The sequence below is a fragment of the Eschrichtius robustus genome, chromosome 2 (genome assembly GCF_028021215.1).
Source record: "Eschrichtius robustus isolate mEscRob2 chromosome 2, mEscRob2.pri, whole genome shotgun sequence".
Taxonomy (NCBI): Eukaryota; Metazoa; Chordata; class Mammalia; order Artiodactyla; family Eschrichtiidae; genus Eschrichtius; species Eschrichtius robustus.
Genome location: NC_090825.1, coordinates 178,483,695 through 178,504,507, shown reverse-complemented (window position 1 = coordinate 178,504,507; position 20,813 = coordinate 178,483,695). Strand labels below are relative to the sequence as shown.

At 58.6% G+C, this 20,813-nt stretch overlaps 1 protein-coding gene across 2 annotated transcripts; it reads left to right on the top strand.

The window, feature by feature from the left end:
* The first annotated feature begins 1,504 nt into the window (after positions 1 to 1,504).
* Positions 1,505 to 17,030, top strand: SGTA (small glutamine rich tetratricopeptide repeat co-chaperone alpha). 2 transcript variants are annotated; one of them, XM_068537383.1, is made up of 12 exons: positions 1,505 to 1,581; positions 9,175 to 9,313; positions 9,997 to 10,103; positions 10,291 to 10,375; positions 11,422 to 11,521; positions 11,880 to 11,984; positions 12,716 to 12,854; positions 13,532 to 13,594; positions 14,762 to 14,799; positions 15,334 to 15,423; positions 15,604 to 15,725; positions 15,860 to 17,030. In XM_068537383.1, exons 2-11 carry the CDS (start codon positions 9,214 to 9,216, stop codon positions 15,716 to 15,718), a joined length of 942 nt encoding a protein of 313 aa, XP_068393484.1. In that variant the 5' UTR covers positions 1,505 to 1,581; positions 9,175 to 9,213; the 3' UTR covers positions 15,719 to 15,725; positions 15,860 to 17,030. The 2 variants fall into 2 exon arrangements, with proteins under 2 accessions (XP_068393484.1, XP_068393485.1); XM_068537384.1 differs by lacking the exon at positions 1,505 to 1,581 and adding an exon at positions 3,147 to 3,238.
* The last annotated feature ends 3,783 nt before the right edge of the window (positions 17,031 to 20,813 follow it).

Below are 20,813 nucleotides of genomic sequence, written 5' to 3'. Positions count from 1 at the left end.
GCGCGCCCAGGCGCTGACTCATCCTGAGCATGCGCTGGAACCACCCCCGCCCGTCATTGGCTCTCAGTGGTGAAAGGGCAGAGCCTTCGGGGAGGCGGGGGGAGAGGCGTTTCCGTGGAAACCCACACAGCTGGCGCCCTGGAGCCTTCGCTAGGTTCTCGCTGCCAGTAGTTCCCTTGGGCTTCTAGCTCCTGTATTAATTTGTACTTGCCTCCTTTCTACCTTTGTTGGGTATCTGGCTAGTTTTACAAGTTTTCTCCCTCATTTAAGGTCCTCCGTGGTCGCTTCCCATATCTCAGGCTCTTATCCCATTCCTAGCATCCTGGCCAGCTTCTAGCATCTAATGAACAGAGATGGTGCGCCACATATGTTAGCTGAATCCAGTTGGTCAATTAAATTAAACACACATTTATTTAAAAAACAGAAATGTAAGCAAGTATCATTGAGAAAGCTTCAGTGAACGGATCCAGGACTTCAAACAACAGGTGTTTTGGAACAGTGCAGTTACCTGACCTATATCTAGGGTTGTCGGTTAAAACAAAACCTTGAACCGTCTAAAGTACCCAGAAAGAAAAAATGATGAGAATTAAACCGGCCCCAAAACCCACCTCCTTCATTTCTGCAAAAGAAATGAAATGAAAATAACCCAGGGTGTTAAGTGTGCATGCGTTTTAAGTAGGATAAAAATGTATTAGGAGAACGCTTCTGGCAACTTTAACGCTAATTTACTAGGGAGTTTCTCGTTACCCACCCTAGGTTTTTTCTCTCTTGAGGACATCAAGTTTAATTCTGTTACTCTTCATTTTCGCTGTTTCCTGTACCTGGAGTGCTTTCCTTCCGTTCTGCAAATCCACGTGTGAAAGAGAGGCCTTCCCTAACCATCCCAGCCAACTTACCCCCGCCCATCACAATCACAGCACCCCACTTTTTCTTCATAGCGCTTGCCATTAAGTAAAATTTGTTCATTTATGTACTAGTTTACTAGTTTATAGTCCGTCTACCCCAATACAAGGTAATGAGAGCAAACATTTTGCTGGCCATTGTAGTTGGTGTGCAATAAATATTTTTCGACTATTAGACATCTGCTGTAAACAAATCTCTCTATTATTTTACTCTTATGGATTGAATAAATGAAAGAACGCACTTGTAGGTGAACGGGTGGGTGAATAAATGAACAAATATGTTCAAAGAACGCCTGTAATACTCTGGGCGCCAGATACCCAAACACAGCTGCACCACGTGGCCGACTCTGCACCACATGACGGCTCCGCCAACCCACAAGAGTCCCCCACTGTCCCACCATGCACCGCTCCATTCCGGCTGTAGAGGACTAGTCAGTTCTGATTTCCGCCCTCCGTTCGGTCGCAGAGGTCAGTTGCCCTAACGACCAGCTTGTCCCAGCCTCTACATTGCGTCACTTCCCCCCCAAAGCCAGCCTAGATAATTGGTGCGCCTGCGCAGAATGAAAGCCCGCGGGTGCTGGCTCCTTCTGCGCAGGCGTCGCAGCTGGGGGGCGGGACCGGGCGGGGCCGCGGTACGCAGGCGCAGCCGTCGGTGGGTCGGGGTTCTGCTGCCTGAGAGGTGAGTGGGGGGCTCGGCGCTGAGCCCGGCGGGCCTGAGGTCCGCGGGTCGGGGCTCTTGGGGCTCCCAGGGCTCCGGGCCCCGTAAGAGGACGTCGGTGTGGGGCCGGGGTCGCCGCGATCCGCGGGGTACTATGAGTGGGCGGTGCGGAGGGGAAACTGAGGCCGGACGGCGTCGGGCAGGCCCTCGCCGGCCCGGGTCTCCCTCCCGCAGACCCCAGGCCCGGGAAATGCGGGTTCGCAGGCCGGCGGGTGGACAGCGGGAGGCAAAGCGCCCCGCACGTAGTGAGCGCTTGCTGGGTGTCTACTGCTTCCCGGCAACACGGTCCTTTTGAATCGGGTCCCCCGTTCGTGTGGTTCAAGTCGGGGCTCCTGTCTCGGCCCCGCCACTCTCTACCTGGGTGACCTTGGCCAGCCTCTTGGCTTCTCGGAGCCTCAGTTTCCCCTTCTGTAAAATGGGCGTCGTCTCCGCCCCTGCCTGGGGTGGGAGGCTTCCCGGGAGGATTAAAGTCGCAGGGTCCCCAGCGCGAAGTGGGAGCTCAGAGGGATCAGCAGCGGTTAGTCTGATTTCACACGGAGGGCCTCTGCCTACTGTGCTGGAGGTGGGAGAAATCTGGGGTTGAGGACCAGCTCGTCCCCCTCTCTCTGGCTGTGTAAGCTCGGGGAGATCGCTTCCACTCTCCACCAGCCTTTTTCTTCTACTAATAGGGGCTCTAGAAGTACACGCCTCTTACAGGCATTTTGAGGTTAAGTACACGTGGAACATTCTTTTTTTTTTTTTTTTTTTTTTTGTTTTACGTGGAACATTCTTTACTCAGGTTCCCACTCCTTGTCAAGAGCTTTCTAGAGGACAGCCAGTTTTGTTATTAGGTGCCAGGAAATGCGTGTGCCCTCTGCATCCCCGCTGAGTGATGTTCCCGTTTTCTTTTGTTTCTGCCTCTCTGGTTATTTTTGTCTGCTTTTCCTCTCCCTAGACCAGGGATTTTGTCCTGTCAGGGGACACGGGGCCGTGCCTGGGGGCATCTGAGGCTTTCACGACCAGGGGCACTCCTGGCATCAAGTGGGTGGGGGCCAGGGATGTTGCTCTAACCCCACAGAAAAGGATCTGGCCCCAAATGTCCACAGTGCCAAAGTTAAATCCTACCCTAGACTAGTGATTCTTCACCAGTGGGCTTCAGAGGGGGCAGAGGGTGTGAACCCCCCAAGAAATCACGTGCCAGGTTTTGTGTGCGTGCCCACTTTTATGGGATGAGGAAAGGGGATTTTGGAGTTTAGGCTCTGAAATCAGCCCGCCCAGGTTCAAAACTGCTGATTTGCATCTTAGCTGGCTGCCCTTGGCGGGCGGTGCCCCCATCTCTCTAAGCCTCAGTGTTTTGTTCTGTACAATGGGAGTTAGATTAAACAAACTGTAACCAGGGGGCCAAATCCCCCTGCAGCCTGTCTTTATGAATGAGGTTTTGTGGGAACACAGCCCACTTGATTGCATACATGTTATCCATGGCCTGGGAAGCTGAACGTCCTCATTCTGACTCTCCTTTTCAGAAAATGTTTGCTGACCCCTGAAATAGGCCATTATGTGTACTCAGCTCAGGGCCTGGAAAGTCCTGGGCACTCCAAGGATCTCATTCAGGGGTTTATAATTCAGTCTTCCTGGAAGGGTGAGTGGTTCTAAATGGGGTTAAACTCTGCCCCGGATTGAGAGCTATTGTCTTACTTGTTCCTACATTTTTTTTTTTTTTGGCCAAGACCCAGTGCTGGCCCTGGCGGCCAATGCACAGTGAGGGTGAAAGAGTAAAGGGGACGGTTGGTGGGTAGGCTTGTCATCCCCTCTGCTGATGAGGAAACCGAGACCCAAGAGAAACGACCTCCCAAAGGAACCTGGTCACGTGGCTCTGACCACGACAAGGATCCAAGGTTTCCCTGAGTCCATGTGGACCAAACGCCCCTGAGTGCTGGGGTCCCCGGGGGAAGGTGATCTGTCCAGTGGCTCACAGTCGGGTGCAGGGTGGGCAGGCCAGGAAAGAGTCGGAAGGCCTTGTAGGAGATGCTGGACCAGAGGCAGGACAGGTACTGGGCTTTGCTGGAAGAAGAGGGTGTCCATCTCTGTCTGAGGAGGTGACCTTCTGGCTTGGTGTTGAAGGGGGAGTGAGTGGTTCCTGGATGGCAGGAGGGAAGGTGAGCGTTGCGTTTGAGCAGAGCACAGGGGCTTTGGTGAGGGGCCACATGTGCCTGCTCAGGAGGTTTCGGGGGGCTGTGGAGGGTTTTTAGTGTGCAGGACATCCTGGCAGCCTCTCAGAGGAAAACAGGGCTGCGATGTGGGGCTCGAGCTGGAGCCTGAGTTCCAGCTCTTGGGACGGCCCTTCCTGGGAGCCCTAGGTGCCCTGGGAGGGGGGGGGGGGAGGAACAGAGGACCAGCTTGCACACACTGGTGTTGGTGAGAAGAGCTGGATTCGGGGTGGAGGTGGGGCAGGGCACCCCCAGAAAGGGTGGGCAGTCTCAGAAAGAGGAGAGGCTTCTCCTTCCTGGGGTCCGGGGCTGGGTCACTCATTTTCCTGAGTGTACCCTTTTGCCTCTTCGAATGATCAGTTCTGAGCAGGGAAATAAAAGGAGTAGAGGCTGGGGTGTTTTGGGGCTTTTTTTGGCCGAGCTGCACAGCATGTGGGATCTTTTTTTCTTTTTTATAAATTCATTTTCTTTTATTTATTTATTTTTGGCTGCGTTGGGTCTTCGTTGCTGCGCGCGGGCTTTCTCTAGTTGCGGCGAGCTGGGGCTACTCTTCGTTGCGGTGCGCGGGCTTCTCCTTGCGGTGGCTTCTCTTGTTGCGGAGCACGGGCTCTAGGCGCACGGGCTTCAGTAGTTGTGGCACGTGGGCTCAGTAGTTGTGGTTTGTGGGCTCCAGAGCGCAGGCTCGGTAGATGCGGCGCACGGGCTTAGTTGCTCCGTGGCATGTGGGATCTTCCCGGCCCAGGGCTCGAACCCGTGTCCCCTGCATTGGCAGGCGGATTCTTAACCACTGCACCACCAGGGAAGTCCCAGCACGTGGGATCTTAGTTCCCGGACCGCGGATCAAACCCATGCCCCTTGCACTGGAAGCTTGGGGTCCTAAACACTGGACTGCCAGGGAAGTCCCGAGGCTGGGGTGTTTTTAATGATAAAATGGAAAGGTGGACGGAGAGCCGGCGGGGGTTGTGAAGGCACAGGGAGGAACTGGCACCGGGACCCCCGCTGCAGCCGCACCCCGGGGCCAGCGTCCGTCCCCCGGCCAGGCTCTCGCCTGCACCCCGCACCTGCAGCCAGCGCCCCGGGTGCCTTTGGAGCCTCACAAAGCCCTCGCTGTTCGCAGAGAGAGCAGCCTGCCCTGAGAATTCTGTCCGGCAGCCAAAGCCCAACAAGTCGGGATTGTTCCTGAGACCCCAGTGCCCAGGGGCAGTCAAGGAAAAGAGCGTCCTGGCATTCCTGGGCCGCCTTTGCAGGGAGCGGGAAGGCGAGGAAGGGCCGACAGCTGTTCCGCGCCCAAGAGGCAAGAGAGAGGCAGTCCTCACGGCCCGCCTGTGTCCAACATGTGCTGGGTCCCCCGCTGCAGACCCACATCCGCTTTTCTGCAGTCCGGAAACCCCAAATGCTCTGCAAACACAGGATTTGCTGAAAGTTTGCAGCCAAGTCGCTTGGCCAGAAACTCTGACCCGTGCTGACTTTTATTTTTCCCACTTAGTGTTTATCAGTGATTTTCAGCTGGTGGTGGTGTGGTGACGTCTGGAGACTTTTGTGATTGTTACCCCTGTGGGGGAGGGGGGCTCCTGGCATCGAGGGGGTGGGGGCCAGGGAGGCTGCTCTACACCCCATGGTGCCCAGGACGCCCCCCACAGAGAGTGACCCAGCTCCCATGTCAGTTGTGCTGAGGGGGAGGGGCCCTGCATTCATTATTTGGGGAAAAAAATCGAGTCTGATCCCTGTGCACACTGGACACCAGAATAAACCCCTGATGATCAGACAGTGTAAAGCAGGGTGACCCCCAGAGTGTGTGGGTCACCTCCCCTCCCTCCCACTCAGGTGTGGATTTAAATGTGTATAGCATCCCGGGACCTCAGAGGTCAGATAGTCATGGGACGTAGCCTCCGGGGGTCAGTGGAATCGCTAACCCCCGGGGGTCTCGCCCCGGGTGATTCTGCCCCCAGGGGACACTGCTGGACGGATGCCGGGGATGCTGTTAAATACCCTACAGTGCACACTCCCCACGAAAGGAGTGATGTCCCCCGCACCATGCGGATAGCGCCTGGGGGAGCAGCCCCGCGTGGGGCGCTGGATTCTCACAACAGCTTTCGTTACCCCGTTTTATAGAAGAGGAAAGAGAGGGCATCGCGGGGGCTCCTTCAGACGTGACACGAGCATCCCGGCTCAGGGGTGGGGAGGCGACGTGGAGCTGGCCTCGGGTGGAGACGGCTGGACCTCAGGTGCTAAGACTGCAGAGCCCGTTGTTACCCCCAGGGCGCCTCCGGGAGCCCCGGTCTCGGGGCTCACTGTGTCAACTTGGGGGGCCGACCCTCGGGAGGAGGTCATGTCAGTAGACCAGGAGAAGCCAGGAACCAGGAAACCAGGTAGCGGTTGCCTCACATGAGCCATTTAGTCGGGGTGGGAGGGCTGGTAGCAGCATGTACAAAGGCCCTGAGGTACAAAGGGCCGGGGCCCTTGGAAGAACTGAAGGTGTGCCAGGGACGGGTGTGACTTTGTGTCTCAGTTCTCTGCACCCTGACGGTCCCCTCAGAGTCACCCCCTCCGTCCTCACAGTTCAGTCACGTAAAGATCAGATTGCCTCTTTATCCTACTCTTAAGCAAACGCTTGCCACCACAGGGCCTGCGTTAGTTCCCTGTGGGGAAAACAGATCCCCCCACGCACACACCCTCGAGCCCAGTGTGAAGCTCAGTCACCCAGTACCAGCTCCCGTGGGTCTGGCAGGGGGATCGTGCCCCTAAGTGCTGCCTGGAACACTTCGGGGGAGCCCCAGCTGCCCAGCCTGTGACCTTACCATGTGACCTGTCAATCTGTGACCCCCTCTGGGAGACCCTGGCACCCCTCCATCCCGTTCAGTGATCGAGAAGTCGGCTGGGAGGGGTTGGCAAACATGAAGGCCCAGGTGGTAAATTCTGTGGGCTTTGGGGCCCCTGAGGAAAACCAAGCATGCTATGCAGACACTTCTATAACGTAGGGATGCAAAAGACATCCTCAGCTAAACAGGCGGCTGCCAGGTGTGGCCCTTGACCCCTGATTTAGAACAGAATGTACAAAAGGATCAGGGTCCTGGGGTCTCAGAGGTTCACATCCTAAGAGGACCACTTTGGGCTTTGAAAACAGATTTTCTTCTAATTACAGTAAAATAGATATGCCATAAAATTTACCAACTTAACCATCTTTAAGCGCACAGCTTAGTGACATTAGGCACATTCACGTTGTCGTACAACCATCCCCACCATCCATCTCCAGAACTTTTCTCATCTTCCCAAACTGAAACTCTGTCCCCATTAAACACTCCCCATCCCCTCCCCCAGCCCCTGGCCCCCACGATTTACTTCCTGTCTCTATGGATTTGAGTCCTCTAGGGACCTCATGTGAATTGAATCAGACAGTGTTTGTCCTGTGTCTGGTTTATCTCACTGAGCAATCACGTCCTTAAGGTTCATCCAGGTTGTAGCAGGTGTCAGAACTTCCTTCCTTTTTAAGGCTGAATAATATTCCGCTATGTGGATGGCTCACATTTGTTGATCCATCATCCATGCACGGACATTGGGTTCTGTCCGCCTTTTGGCTGTGGTGAATGATGCTGCCGTTTGTCAAGTATCTGTAAAACCAGAACATTGTTGACGTTTTGGGCAGCGGCTCACTGGTTCAGCTGGGGAAGATGACTCACCTTTGGGGGTTTCACTGTCTTCAAAACGAGCGGGTTGTGCTGGTTGGTCTCCCTGGGCCCCTCTGTGTTGCCCCTGAGATCCTGTGGATCTGGGGCTGGCCGTCTGTCCTCTGGGCTCTAGCGCGTCCTGATACCAGACCTCGCAGTTCCTGGGACGCTCTTGGGCCAAAGGCACTTGCCTGGTAAAGGCTCATTGTATCCAGAAATGGGGGAGGAAAGCTCATTACCATCCCCGTAGAGCTTTCCAGGGGTGGCCAGAATGCCCTGTCCAGCTGTACAAAATAGCTGCTTTAAGTTCTTCCCTTTTTAAAATTTGAGATATAATTCACATACCGTAAAATTTAGTAGATTTTAGTATATTCACAGTGCTGTGCAACCATCACCACTAATTCCAGAACATTCCCAAAAGAAGCCCCACCCCTTCCTCAGCCCTTGACAACCACGAACCCACTCTCTGTGTCTGTGGATTGGCCTGTTCTGGACATTTCCCATCAGTGGAATCACACACTGTGTGGCCTTCTGTGTCTGACTTCTCTCCCTTTTTGAAGTTGTCGATGGATGTAGTTTTCTGTGAACCAGAAACAGCTCTGAGCGCGGCCAGCATCGCGTGTCTTGACTGCACTCGCCTGGCGGCTCTGGGCTGGCAGCGCCCGGCCTGCTCTCAGCCAGTGTGCGAAGCCTGGGGGTTATATTTGCTCTGCCCGGTTTGATTTACCCGCCGCTGGCCAGTGATGGGTTAAAGATAACTCGGCCAGGAGGCCGCCCCTCGATTTCCAAGCCACGCAGGCTGTTCACTCCACGGGGGCATGTTTGGGGGACCAAGATGCTTCGCACCGTGGATCCCACCCTCCCGGGTGAGCCCTGCACGGCCTCGGGCAAGCGTGGGGTGCCCCCTCTGAGCCTGTTTCCTCTCTGTGTGGGAGATGGGCCTGTGCAGGGGGCGAGCTGTGTGTGAAGTGCCTGGCGCGTCACGGCCCGCAGGGAACAGGCCCTTCCCACGCTCGTTCTCCAGGGTTCTCGCCTCAGCACTGTAGGGGGCCGTCCCCCAAGTTGTGACGACCACAGCTGTCACCAGTGTCCCCTTGGGAGAGTCACACCTGGCCTAGGAATACAGCAGGTTGTAGAGGAACCCAGAGGAGGCCCTGAGGCGGCCTGGGAGGGGGTGTCAGTGCCCTCTGGGCCTTTGGTCTGCTCAGGCCCACCCAGTGGTCCTGTCTGACCCTCGTGGGCGGTGCGTGTCCCCCGGGTGTTCGGGGCTCGGGGGGCTCAGAAGCTGTTGGACCGTTTTTTTGTCCAGAGCGTGGAGGAGCAACAGGTGGGGCTGCAGCCTGCCCTCTGTGTCCCTGGGGAGCCCTACGCCCCCCGTCCAGCCGCTGAGGAGTGATGACCACCGGGCCCAGGACCGCATCACCCTGGGGTTAGAGTCAGGCAGGACGGCAAGGGGCTCTGGACCTACAGCCTCAGTGTCTCCTCTGTGAAATGCGGAGAATTAACATTTCTGCCTCACTGTTGTCAGGCAGACACGATTAGCCAGTGAGTTAAAGCGGCTCCTGCAGGGCAGGGCGGGGGCGTGAGGGGAGCCTAGAGGGCCTGGAGCAGGAGGTGCAGGCTGCGTGGAGGTGGAGGGTGGAGGGGGAAAGGCTCAGCTGTGCCCGCCGTCCTGTCCCCACACCCTGGACCTCTGTCCGCAGATCCTGAAACCCCCAGGCCTCGTCTCCTCCCATCTCAAGATGGATAACAAGAAGCGCCTGGCCTACGCCATCATCCGGTTCCTGCATGACCAGCTCCGGCATGGGGAGCTCTCCTCTGACGCCCAGGAGAGCTTGGAAGGTACGTGCGGGCCATGCCCTCCCCCCGGGGCCTCGGGTCCCCTGCCCAACCCCCCACCTGCATCAGCGCCTAGAAGCTCCATGCGGTGGGAGTGATAGGCTGGTCCCTGTCTTCGTTTCCCAGGTAGGGACGCTGAGCCCCAGGCGGGTGCAGGGCTGTCCCCCGCCTCCCTCACTTTAGGCTGGGCCTCCCGCAGGTGTTCTCTTCTGGAGGGGTGCAGCTCCCGAAGGTTCTCCATCCCCGCCGTTGTGCGTGTGTCCCTACCGGTCAAAGGAGGGAGAGAGGCCAGGGGTGGGGAGCCCAGCCCAGACCCGGCTGCTAGCCTGCCTGGCAGGAGGTGGCTGTTCCGTGCCCACCGGGCTGCGCCGAACCCCCGAGGCCCCCCACCCAGGCAGCCCCAGCATTGTGACCCCACAGAGAGGCCTGGCGTCACCACCTGAGCCCCGTGGGGCAGGGACAGCGGCTTCCCCCCTCCTCCCGGCCTCGGGGCTCGAGGGGCAGGTCCATCGTGCGCTGCCCGAGGAATCAGAACCAGCACCCATAGGGCCCTGCAGGGCGCACGCAGCGCCTGGTGCATCCGAGGCCTTAGCGAGCACGCCCAAGAAAGGAAGCGTGAGCGCTGCCCCCCAGAATCGTCTGCTCGGGGTTGGGTTCAGCAGAGCACACCTCTGTCCCCCTGGCAGTTGCCATCCAATGCCTGGAGACCGCTTTTGGGGTGACGGTGGAGGATAGCGACCTCGCGCTCCCCCAGACTCTTCCCGAAATATTTGAAGCAGCTGCGGCGGGCAGGGTGAGCCTCGGGCACCGCGGGGCTGTGGTTCTGTCTCAGTTCGAGGGCCTGAGTTACCCCCCCGGGGCTCAGCTGTCCTTGGGCGTCCCCTGGCTGGGTGGGGTAGGGGGGAGGGTGCTGGGCTTGGGGGAGGAGGTCGGCGGTTTCCCGCTGCCCCTCAAAGAGCTCATCCTGGCTTTGGGGCCAGGAGATACCACCTGATCTGAGGAGCCCCCAGCGAACCCCACCTTCGGAGGAGGACTCGGCCGAGGCAGAGCGCCTCAAAACCGAAGGTAAGGAACGCCCCGCACGGCTGGCCTCTGGGTGCAGCGGGCGGAGGCCGGCTGGTCCCGGGCTGTGGAGCGGATGGCAAACCAGCCTTTGGAGAGGGGGGCCGGGGGGCTTTTACACGGATGCAGAGATGCAGAGAAATCAGACCCTTGACCAGGAGGAATTAAAGGGTGAGGCCGCCGCGGAGGGCGGTCTGACAGCTTCCCAAGCGGTTAGATAGAGTGACCATGTGACCCAGCAGTTCCACCCCAGGGTGTGCCCAGGAGGGATGCAAACGCACATCCACAAAGGTGCTTGTGCACGCATGTTCATAGCGGCATGGTGCACAACAGCCAAGGAGTGGAAACCGCCCAGGTGCCCATCAGCTGACGAGCGGACACACACACGTGTCCCTCCACACGTGGGAACGTCACTCAGCCATGCAAAGGAGAGAAGCCCTGACACTTGCTACAACGTGGATGGACCTTGAGAACAGGATTCTCAAGGACAGAAGCCAGACAGAAGGACACACAGTGTCTGATTCCATTGATGGGAAACATCCAGAACAGGCAGAGCCAGACACAGAGAGTGGATGTGTGGTTGTGAGGGGCTGGGGGTGGTGACAGCTAATGGGGATGGTGCTTATTTTGGCTAATGGAATGTTCTGGAATTAGTGCTAATGGTTGGACCACTTTGAATATACTAAAAACCGCTGAGTTACACACTTTTAAAGGGTGAGTCTCACGGTATGTGAATTCCATCTCATTGAAACTGGGCTGTTTCTGAAGGAACGAGCAAAAGTGATGGTATCTGAGGCTTAGGTTCCCAAATACCACAACCAGGACTGACAGCTGCTACACCGGGGGCTGGCTTAGGCCAGGCCCTGTGCTGGACGCAGACCCACCCTCCACCCCACGCCACCAACCCAGCCTGTGTCTTAAGCGTTGCATCCTGGGCCCCCAAAGTCTCGAACTGTCACACGGAAGCCGGGCGAGCCGAGAACGCCATCTCAGAACTTCGGGGTCCGAGGGGAACAGCTGAGGGTACGTTTCCTTCCCTTTCTCTTCAGGGAACGAACAGATGAAAGTAGAAAACTTTGAGGCTGCCGTGCACTTCTATGGGAAAGCCATCGAGCTGAACCCCGCCAATGCCGTCTACTTCTGTAACAGGTACGGCGGGGGCCGGCGGGGGCCTGGGCAGGCTGAGCGGGGTCCCCAGGGGAACGGGAGGGGCGGTCGATCTGTGGGTTAGTGATGGCTCAGCCGCTCTCCCAAATAACGAGCCCATGCCGGGTGGCCGGCCAGGTGTGGCCCAGTGTCCGTGGTGTTAGCGGCCGCACTCGTCTGCCCCCTCAGCCTCGGTTTCCCTGGTGAACAGGGCGACACCCAGATTGCTGTATCCTCCGGCGCCAGCCCAGGCGTCCAGCCCCACCGGGCCTCCCATCCTTGGCAAAGCTGCCTCTGCCCCACGTGACAGACGGGGAAACTGGAATCAGCTCCCCGACTGCCCTGGTTTGCCTTCCCCCAGAGCTGCGGCCCACAGCAAACTGGGGAACTACGCGGGGGCAGTGCAGGACTGCGAGAGGGCCATCTGCATAGACCCGTCCTACAGCAAGGCCTACGGCAGGATGGGGTGAGTGCCGCTCGCCCTCCGCCCCACAGACACTGTCTGCCTGGGGTCAGCGCGGGCCCCGCACGTTAAGGCCCCAGCCCACTGGGCTGCCCCACCCCACACACCAATCCCGAGTCCAGGCCGTCACCTGAGCTTCTGACCAACCAGCTGTAAGTCGGGGTGCCCACGACCCTCTCCTTGGGTTCAGCGATTCCCTCGAAGGCTCACAGGACTCAGGAAAGCGTTTCACTTAACCTTCTCTGGCTTATCGTAAGGGATGCAGACGAGCAGCAGATGGAGGGGCGCCAAGGGCGAGGTCGGGGAGGGTCCCGAGGCAGAGCTTCTGTCCCGTGGGGTTCGGGGCGCGCCCCCACCCAGCACACGGGGCGGTCACCAGTGGGGGTGGGTTTTATAGCCCGTCTCTAACGCCTCCCTCCCCGGGAGTTGGGGGTGAGTTTGGTCTGTGTGGCCAGCAGCGCATCCGGAGGCTTCCTGGAAGCCCACCTCGTTAGCATAAACAGGCCTCCTCGTTAGCATAAACTCCAGTGTGGTCCAAGGACACACCTGTGATTCAGCTCGGCCTGAGCAGGGAGGAGCTCTGACCACGCCTGCCCCGCCTCCTCCCAGCCCCCCCCCCCCCCCCCCCCCCCCCGGACGTGGGATGGACGAGGGATGGCGACCCCAGCAGTTCGGGGCGGGGCGGGCAGGCGGGCGGCCTCCCAGGCCCTCCATGCCCACTGTCCCTCCTGCAGCCTGGCTCTGTCCAGCCTGAACAAGCACACGGAGGCGGTGGCCTACTACAGGAAGGCCCTGGAGCTGGACCCCGACAACGAGACCTACAAGTCCAACCTCAAGGTGGCGGAGCTGAGGCTGAGAGAGGCACCCAGTCCCGTGAGTCCCCCGGGGACCGGCCGCGGGGGCAGGGCGGCTCGGGGTCGAGGGCTGGGCCTGACCCGTGTGGGAGGAACGTCTCCGGTGCCGGGGGTCCGGCATCTGTTTAACCGGGTCCTGTCGTGCGGGAAGAGGCTTATCCTCGCAGAGCCCCCGGAGGCGGGAGGGCGTGAGTCACACGGGGAAGCCCCATCTCGTCAGGAGGCAGAGGGCTGGGGGCCGTGTGGGCCGCGGGAAGGAGCTGGCAGGCAGGGTGAGCAGGCGCGGGGTCGGCTAGTTTGAATGGCCCCGGGGCAGGGGGGCTGCCCGGGGTGACCAGGGCAGGGGGACAGCGGCCCCGAGCCCCGTAGAGGCTGGCTTGCGCGTGAAAGGTGCACTCGCGGGCCAGTTGTTTACCGTTTCTAGGGATTGGCCACCCCTGGGAGGGGCCGTCCCGCCACAGTCAGCATCACAAAGTGAAAGACACGGTTAACATACCGTGCTCTTCCGGGGGACCCACACCGTGGTGCGCGTCTTTTACGAAGCACCCCCGGCCGCAGGGCCTGGCCGCCCGGGTTGCTGGGACGCCCAGGATTCCAACAGGCCCCAGGTGGGACCTTACCCCTCAGTTCCCGGGGGGCCAGCTGTCGAGGTTCTGTGTCCAGGCACCACTGATCAGGGCTTTTCTCGCGCCACAGACGGGAGGTGTTGGCAGCTTCGACATCGCGGGCCTGCTGAACAACCCGAGCTTCATGAGCATGGTAACGGCCCCCGCCTGCCGTGTCACCACGGGCCCCGGGCCAGGGCTGCCCCACTGCAGACACCGTGGACACTGGGCGCCGTGGGGTGTGGAGCCAGACAAACTGAACCCGCCTCTCCCAGCTGAATAACCTGGGGAATCTCCACCCCCCTTCCCCCCCAGCCCGGGCCCCCTCGCGATGTGGCCACGGTGACAGCAGAGTCGCTGCACCTGCTCCCGGAGGTGCAGACGAGACACCGCAGGGCGCGGGGGCCCTGCGGAGGAAGGGCCGACCACCCTCTGGTCCAGATGCGCGTGTTCTGCACAGGGCCGTCCCCTGGAACAGGCAGCCAGCGTGTCCGCCACATGCCTGTCAGCCCCCGGGTGGTCTCACTGGTCCTCAGGCCACACCGCTGGCTCAAGGGACCTCAGGGTGGGGGTCTCAGGTCGCCAGGGAGAGAGGAGCCTGGAGTCCCCCGTCAGAGAAACGTCCCCACCTGAGCGGGAAGCGTCTGGCCTCCCACGTCTCGGAGCCTGGGCTGCCGCTCTCGTCCAGGGCGGGGCGGGCACGAGGCTGCCAGAGGACTCCCGGCGGGGGGAGCAGCCTGACAGAGGCCGCTCCTTTGGCCTTGTCCGTCGGGGTCGGCGGTCCCAGCCCCCCTCAGCTTCGTGCTGTGCTGTCGGCACCCAGCCACGCCCGGCACTTGCATGACCGTGGCCTGGGCACGCAGCCATGCAGGGCAGTGGACGGGCCGAGGCCGGCTGGTAGCGCTCTCCAGCCCTTTACGGAAAGAGCCACAGCCTGGAAGGTGCTTCCCTGGCTTCTGCTCGTGTGCACGTCTTAAAGTCGGCCCTGAGGAGATGATCCCAACGTGGCTGGGGGTGTCAGTGTAGGAGAGATTCCAGGATGATGTTCATCCACAGAGCAGAGCTGGGACTGACTCCCAGGTGTCCCTGGTCGGGGAAGGATGACGAGGTGCCCGGAATCTTAAGATGAGAGTCCAGATGGGATCGAAGTGGGGAAAGGGCGGGGTCACAGCGTGTGGGGATGGGGTGAGGCCCAGGGAAGAGGCGGGCCTGGCGCTCTGGGTGCTGGGCTGGAGGCCCACGGTGCCTACGGGGAGACCTTGTCAGTGACAAAATGCGTTTGGGAGCTTGCTTTTTCTGAGAAGTCTGTTTTTTTCTTCAGGCATCCAACCTCATGAACAATCCCCAAGTTCAACAGCTGTAAGTGACCACCGTTCTCCTTTGGGTCTTGTCGTTGAAATTATTGTGGTGAAAGATGCATAAAATGTACCGTTTTAACCATCTTAAGGTTTATGATTCCGTGGCATTAAGTACATTTACGACGTCCTGTAGCTGTGGCCACCGTCTAGTTCCAGACATTCATCACCCGAAAAAGAAACCCCGTCCCATTAGCACCATCCCCAGCCCCTGACCACCGGGAACCCACTCTCTGTCTCTGGGTTTGCCTGTTCTGGACGTTTCCCGTCAATGGACTCAGACACTGTGGCCTTCTCTGTCACTGGCGTCACCCGGTGTCCCTGAGGGACAGCGTTGCCCTGTTGAGAATCACTGTCTTTAAGCCAAAAAAGGGTGTTGCTGGGCAAGCTGATGGAATTGACAGGCTGCAGTCAGAAGGGTGGGCTGAGGGCAGGTTTGGGCCCCAGGAGATGTCCATTGCCGGCAGCGGGGAAGGGCCAAGTGGGGCTCAGAGGGAGGAGGGCTGAGCCGTCTGCGAGTCAAGGGCTCTCTTTGCAGCATGTCCGGCATGATTTCGGGCGGCCACAACCCCCTGGGGACTCCCGGCACCAACCCCTCGCAGAACGACCTGGCCAGCCTCATCCAGGCGTGAGTGGACCTGCCAGGCGGGGCTCCTGGGCAGGCGGGGCGTGTCCCCCCGCTCCCAGGAAGAGAGACCTGCTCTGTAGGGCCTGCGTCCTCCAGGGAGCGGTCCCCCTGCCCTCGAGGGGCACGTGGGGCGGGCACCCTGGGCCGGGCTGAGCCCGGGCGCACCTCCCCTCCCCGCAGGGGCCAGCAGTTCGCTCAGCAGATGCAGCAGCAGAACCCAGAGTTGATAGAACAGCTGCGCAGTCAGATCCGGAGCCGGACCCCCAGTGCCAGCAGCGACGACCCGCGGGAATGACTGCCCGGTGAGTCCGGGGCCGGGCCCGCGTCGCCGAGGCCACGCGGGGGCGTCTCTGGTCATCAGGCCCCTTGCCGGGGGTTCCCACCCGGGTCCCCCACCCCTCCCAGTCCCGTTCAGTTGGGCTGTCTCTCTCTCCAGCCCCCCAGCGCCATCAGGTCCGTCCCGGCTGACCGGAAGCCTTCTCTCACTTTTCTGTCTCTTCCCGTCGGACCGCCCATGAGAGGAAAAGGAATTGGACCTGCATGTTAAGACGGATTTTTATTATTTTTATTTTTTTGCCCCTGCCCTTCCCTCCCTTTTTGTACTCTCTCACGGCCCCCAGACCCTTCTCGAAACAGAACCAGCAAGCTGTGAGCACAGACCAGCACCAGTCTCACTCCCAGCCCCCCAAAAACCCAGTCTCTAAAGTATTTTCTAGAATAATTTGGGGGGGTCCTTTCGCCGCTCTCGAGAAGCAGCCCACGGGGAAGCCGTGGCCCGAAGCCCCTTCTGCAGTCCCGCCCCCTCAGCCTGTCTTCAGGGGCCTCGCAGCCCACGAGAAGCTGCTCTCTGCGTTGACCGTGGCCACTCTAGCCGTCCCTGCTCGGAAGGGCTCCCTACCAGCCAGCCCGGCCCTCGGACCCGGGTTCTCGCGTGAGCAACTCCCGCTGCAGGTTCCCAGGAGCCGGTTCTGTTGCCCTGGGCCTGGGGGCGGGCCGGAGCGGACGTCCTGGCTGTGCAGGACCCATTTCTGGGACTTTTCTTCCAGTTGAGCATTTGGATGGACGCGGGTCTGATCCCAATGCTCTCTTCCCAGTACTCACGACCGACGGACCGTGAGGGGCCCTCTCACCACCTTCGGCCTGGCCCCCGAGCCCATCCCGGCCTGGCCGTGGGTCCCAGCCACTGCCCTTCTGCCCACAGGTGGTCCCGCTGGCCGGCGCCTCTGCGTCCTCAGCGGGCCCTCCTCCCTTTGGGAGTGGGGGCTGCAGGGGGTCCTGGTGCCGCCCGCCTTGGCCTGAGATTGCCAGGCAGCCACCGTGGATGCCCGGCGGCCCCAGGCGAGGCGGGGCGGCGTGGGGAGGAGGGGTCGGCTGGCACCGCTGCTCCGACACCAGCGTTGGCAGCTGGATCGTTGGAGGCTCCCTGGTGGTGTCGGGCCATGTGCGAGGTGACCCAGCACCGTGTGTGTAGGTAACTAGTAGGGAGACGGCCGCCAGCCACCTGCCGTCTGGCACACGTCCGGCGAGCTGTGTCCTAACTCTTGCGTGCTGGCCATGGTGACAAGCATAACGTAATGTGTGGGGAATAAATAGACATCATGACCTCTGCCCGTGTCTGTGTTGACCTCTCAGCGCCGCCGCCCCTCCCTGCCCCTGGCTTCCAGGAACCCCCAGCCTGGACCCTGTGTGGGTCACCTTGGAACCACTGAACCGGGTTGTGTGTGCATCTCCTGTCGCTGCTGAGACAGTCCCACAGATTCAGTGGCTTTTAACCACACAGATCATCTCAGTCCTGGAGGTCAGAAGTCGGACATGGCCCCCGTCCCCCGAGGCTAAATCCAGGTGTCGGCGGGTCTCCCTCCCTGCCAGGGCTCAAGGGGAGAAGTGCCCCCAGCCTTTCCCAGCGTCTAGAGGCCGCCACAGACGGTGTAGGCAAAGGGGGGGCATCAGGACCTGCGCTCGGCTCCCCACTGGCCACTGGGCTGTGGAAGCACCTTTGGGCCACACTCACCTCCTTCAGCCGTGGCCTCTGTGGCTTCTGGGGGATTGTACTTCCAGCCTCCGGTGACCTTGAGCTGCCTTGTCCTGCAGAGATGACTTCCCCGTGTTCCCTGCTTCTTGGACGGTGGCCAATAGGGAAGGAAGGAAGTTCAAGGAGGAGGAGGGGTCCGTCCCCGGTGGGTGCCGCTGGCGGGGTGTGGAAGCTCCCTGCCGTCCAGCCTTCCTGCTGCTCCAGCTACCCAGTGCGACCGGGCAGCCTGGACACCAGCGGAGCCGGCGAGGAAGGCGGGGTCCTGGCCGCCCCGAGTTCCCGATCTGCGTTTCCACAGAAGTTAATGCAGTAAACTGGCATTTACGTGGCTCCAGCTACCTGTCTGGGGAAATGGTTCCTTTTAAAAACATTGAGATATAATTCACATGACATAACATGTGCCATTTAAAAACGTACAGGGACTTCCCTGGTGGTCCACTGGTTAAGACTCCACGCTCCTAATGCAGGGGACCCAGGTTCGATCCCTGGTTGGGGAACTAGATCCCACATGTGGCAACTAAGAGTTTGCGTGCCGCAACTAAAAGATCCTGCACGTGGCAATGAAGATCCCACGTGCTACAACTAAGACCCGGTGCAGCCAAATAAATAAATATTAAATAGATAAAAATAAAAATGTACAATTCAGTAGTTTTTAGTACATTCACCATGTTCTGCCACCATCACCACTGTCTAAACCCCCAAAAGAAGCCCCGTCCCCATCAGCAGTCACCCCCATCCCCTTCCCCAGCCCCTGACAACCAGGAACCCACTCTCTTGTGTCTCTGGATTTGCCTGTTCTGGACGTTTCCCATCAATGGAATCACACCCTGTGTGTCCTTCTGTTTCTGGCTTCTCTCGCTGAGCATCATGTTCGCAAGGTCCATCCACATTGCGTCATGTATCAAAACTTCATTCCTTTTCATGGCCTAATAACATAGGAACTGGTTCTTAATCCTGACGCAACATTTTAATCATTGCTGGAGCTTTAGAAAAAGTACCCATAAAAGTTAAGTGTTTATATAATGTTGCATCTGGCGGGGAGGACATTGACAAGCCACGTCTCCTTCACACGAGTCACCAGTCATCAAGCCCCTGCTGTGTGTCAGGTGTGTAGCACCTCTTCTCCCATTCTTCAGAGGAGGGGTTTTTATCCTGAACCCACAGGCCCAGATGCAGAGCGTGTTACCTGCCTGCCTCCAGAAAGCCTGTTTGCTTTCTGATACATGTGCCTTCATCCTGCCAAACCCCATCAAAGGCTTGGTATCCGTTATCTATTTCTGCATAACAAAGCGCCACGAACTCAGAGGCTTAAAACAATACACTGGTTACTTCCTAGTTTCTATGGGTCAGAAACCAGCAGGGCCTCTGCTCAGGGTCTCAGCCAAGGCCGCGTTCTCATCTGCCCACAGTTCGCTGGCAGAGTTCAGTCCTTATGTTGTGGGTTGAGGCCTGGCCTCCCTCAGCTCTGCACCACCGGGGCCTCCTGTGTTCATTTCCTGGGGCTGCCATAACAAATTACTACAGACTCGGTGGCTTAAACCAACACACACTGACTCTCTCGTAGTTCTAGAAGCCAGAAGCATGAAATCAGTTTGTCCAGTCCCAAAGCAAGGTGTCACAGGGCAGAGCTCCCACCAGAGGCTCCAGAGGGGGAGCCTTCCTGTCTCCCCCAGCTTCTGGGGGCTGCGGTGTCCTGGGCTTGTGGCCGCATCACCCCAGTCTCTGCCTCTGTCTTCACCTGGCCTCTCCCCTTTTGTCTGTGTTGTATCTCCCTCTTCCTCCTTCTTATAACAGCCCTTGTGATGACACTGGACCCCCCCCCCCCTCGGGTGAGCCAGGATCATTCCCATCTCAAGGTCCTTAATTTAAGCCCACCTGCGAAGTCCCTTTTGCCATGTAAGGTACCATACTCACAGGTTCCAGAGATTAAGACATGGACATCTCTGGGGCTCGATAGTCTTCCACAACCACCCCCCTCCCCGCCATGGCCACTTGCTTCCTCAAAGCCAGCAGGGGAGAGAGAATCTAGAGGGAGTCACCTAGCAGGACAGAATCTTAGGTACCATGATGGAATCTTGGGAATGGCAGTCATCACCTATACTGTTGGTTAGAAGTGAGTCGCAGGTCTCATCCACACCTGACGGGAGGGGATTACGCAGGGCATGACCACCAGGAGGTGGGGGTTATTGGGGTGCCTTAGAGCCTTCCACCACAGGCTTGAGCTTGGCCAAGTCTTCCAGCCAACCAGAGGGACCTGATTGCCTAGCCTCGCAGCCTCCATAAAGGGCTGTCACATTCAAAAGTGAATCAGCAGGTCCCAGGTCTGGCAGGAGTCCCGGCATCTTGGGTCTTCACTGACCCTCCCCACCACCAACCTGGCTCACCTCCACATGGGTCCCAATTTACGTCAATCCATTTGAGCAAGAATTCTTCAGAAAGGAGAGAGAAAAACCCCAGCTTCCTTCTAAGGCTTTACAAACCTTCTAGAACGTGTTTTCGGCAAAATCTTAAAGCTTCGTGGCGCCAGTTAAGCCTGTTTCCTCCTCGTCTGTGATTAGCAAGGATTGGCTGGTGGCCCCCAGCTCAGAGGGGGAGGATTAAGTGGTCCCCACCTGGGCCAAAATCATCTGAGAATCCTTATCACTGGTAACCGGATCCCACCCCCATAAACTCTGACAATTCACCTAAGGTGGTGATTGTCCGCAGGGGTAACCCTGCCTTCCCAGGGGAAACTGGGCGATATCTGGAGATATTTTTGGATGTCAGGACTCAGAGATGCTCCTGGCATCAAGTGGGTAGGGACCAGGGATGCTGCTCAACATCCCACAGGGTTTGAGAACTACCGGTCCAGTCTATGCAGTCTCCTGACTTTATTAAGCCAGCCCCTACTGGTTCTGCATTTTAAACAAGCATCTCAGGGGACTGGGACACACCTGTTTGGAGAAGCCCACGTCGAGAAGCACCGGTGGGCACAGGAATAGGAGCTGTATCTTCCAGGAGCGTCTACCTATGCCCCTTAGGTCTTCCCAAACGATCTCTGTTCCTTCTCTCCCATCCTGTGTGTCCATCGCTGGGAGGCCCTACAGAACCTCTTCCAAACTGACCCCACACCCAGTCTAAGTGTTCAGGAAAGATCCAGAAATTTTCTGTTTTGGAACCGCTGGAAGTGTGGGGAAGAGGGAAAGGAAAAAAAAAACCAAAAAAAAAAAAGGAGTAATTGTCAACAACTCATCCCAGAAGCCCAGAAGCCATCAGCTTCTCTATGTAACTTGATGAGTTGTGTATCACGGAGAATCACTGCTTGATCCCACACGAGTTAGAAATAGGATATTTCTGAATATTGCTGTCAGAAGTGCAC

Coding starts and splice junctions, on each gene's coding strand:
- SGTA (XM_068537383.1), top strand. CDS start 9,214: ATGGATAACAAGAAGCGCCTGGCCTACGCCATCATCCGGTTCCTGCAT. Junction 9,314..9,996: donor CGCCCAGGAGAGCTTGGAAG/GTACGTGCGGGC, acceptor TCCCCCTGGCAG/TTGCCATCCAATGCCTGGAG. Junction 13,595..14,761: donor ACCCGAGCTTCATGAGCATG/GTAACGGCCCCC, acceptor TTTTTTCTTCAG/GCATCCAACCTCATGAACAA.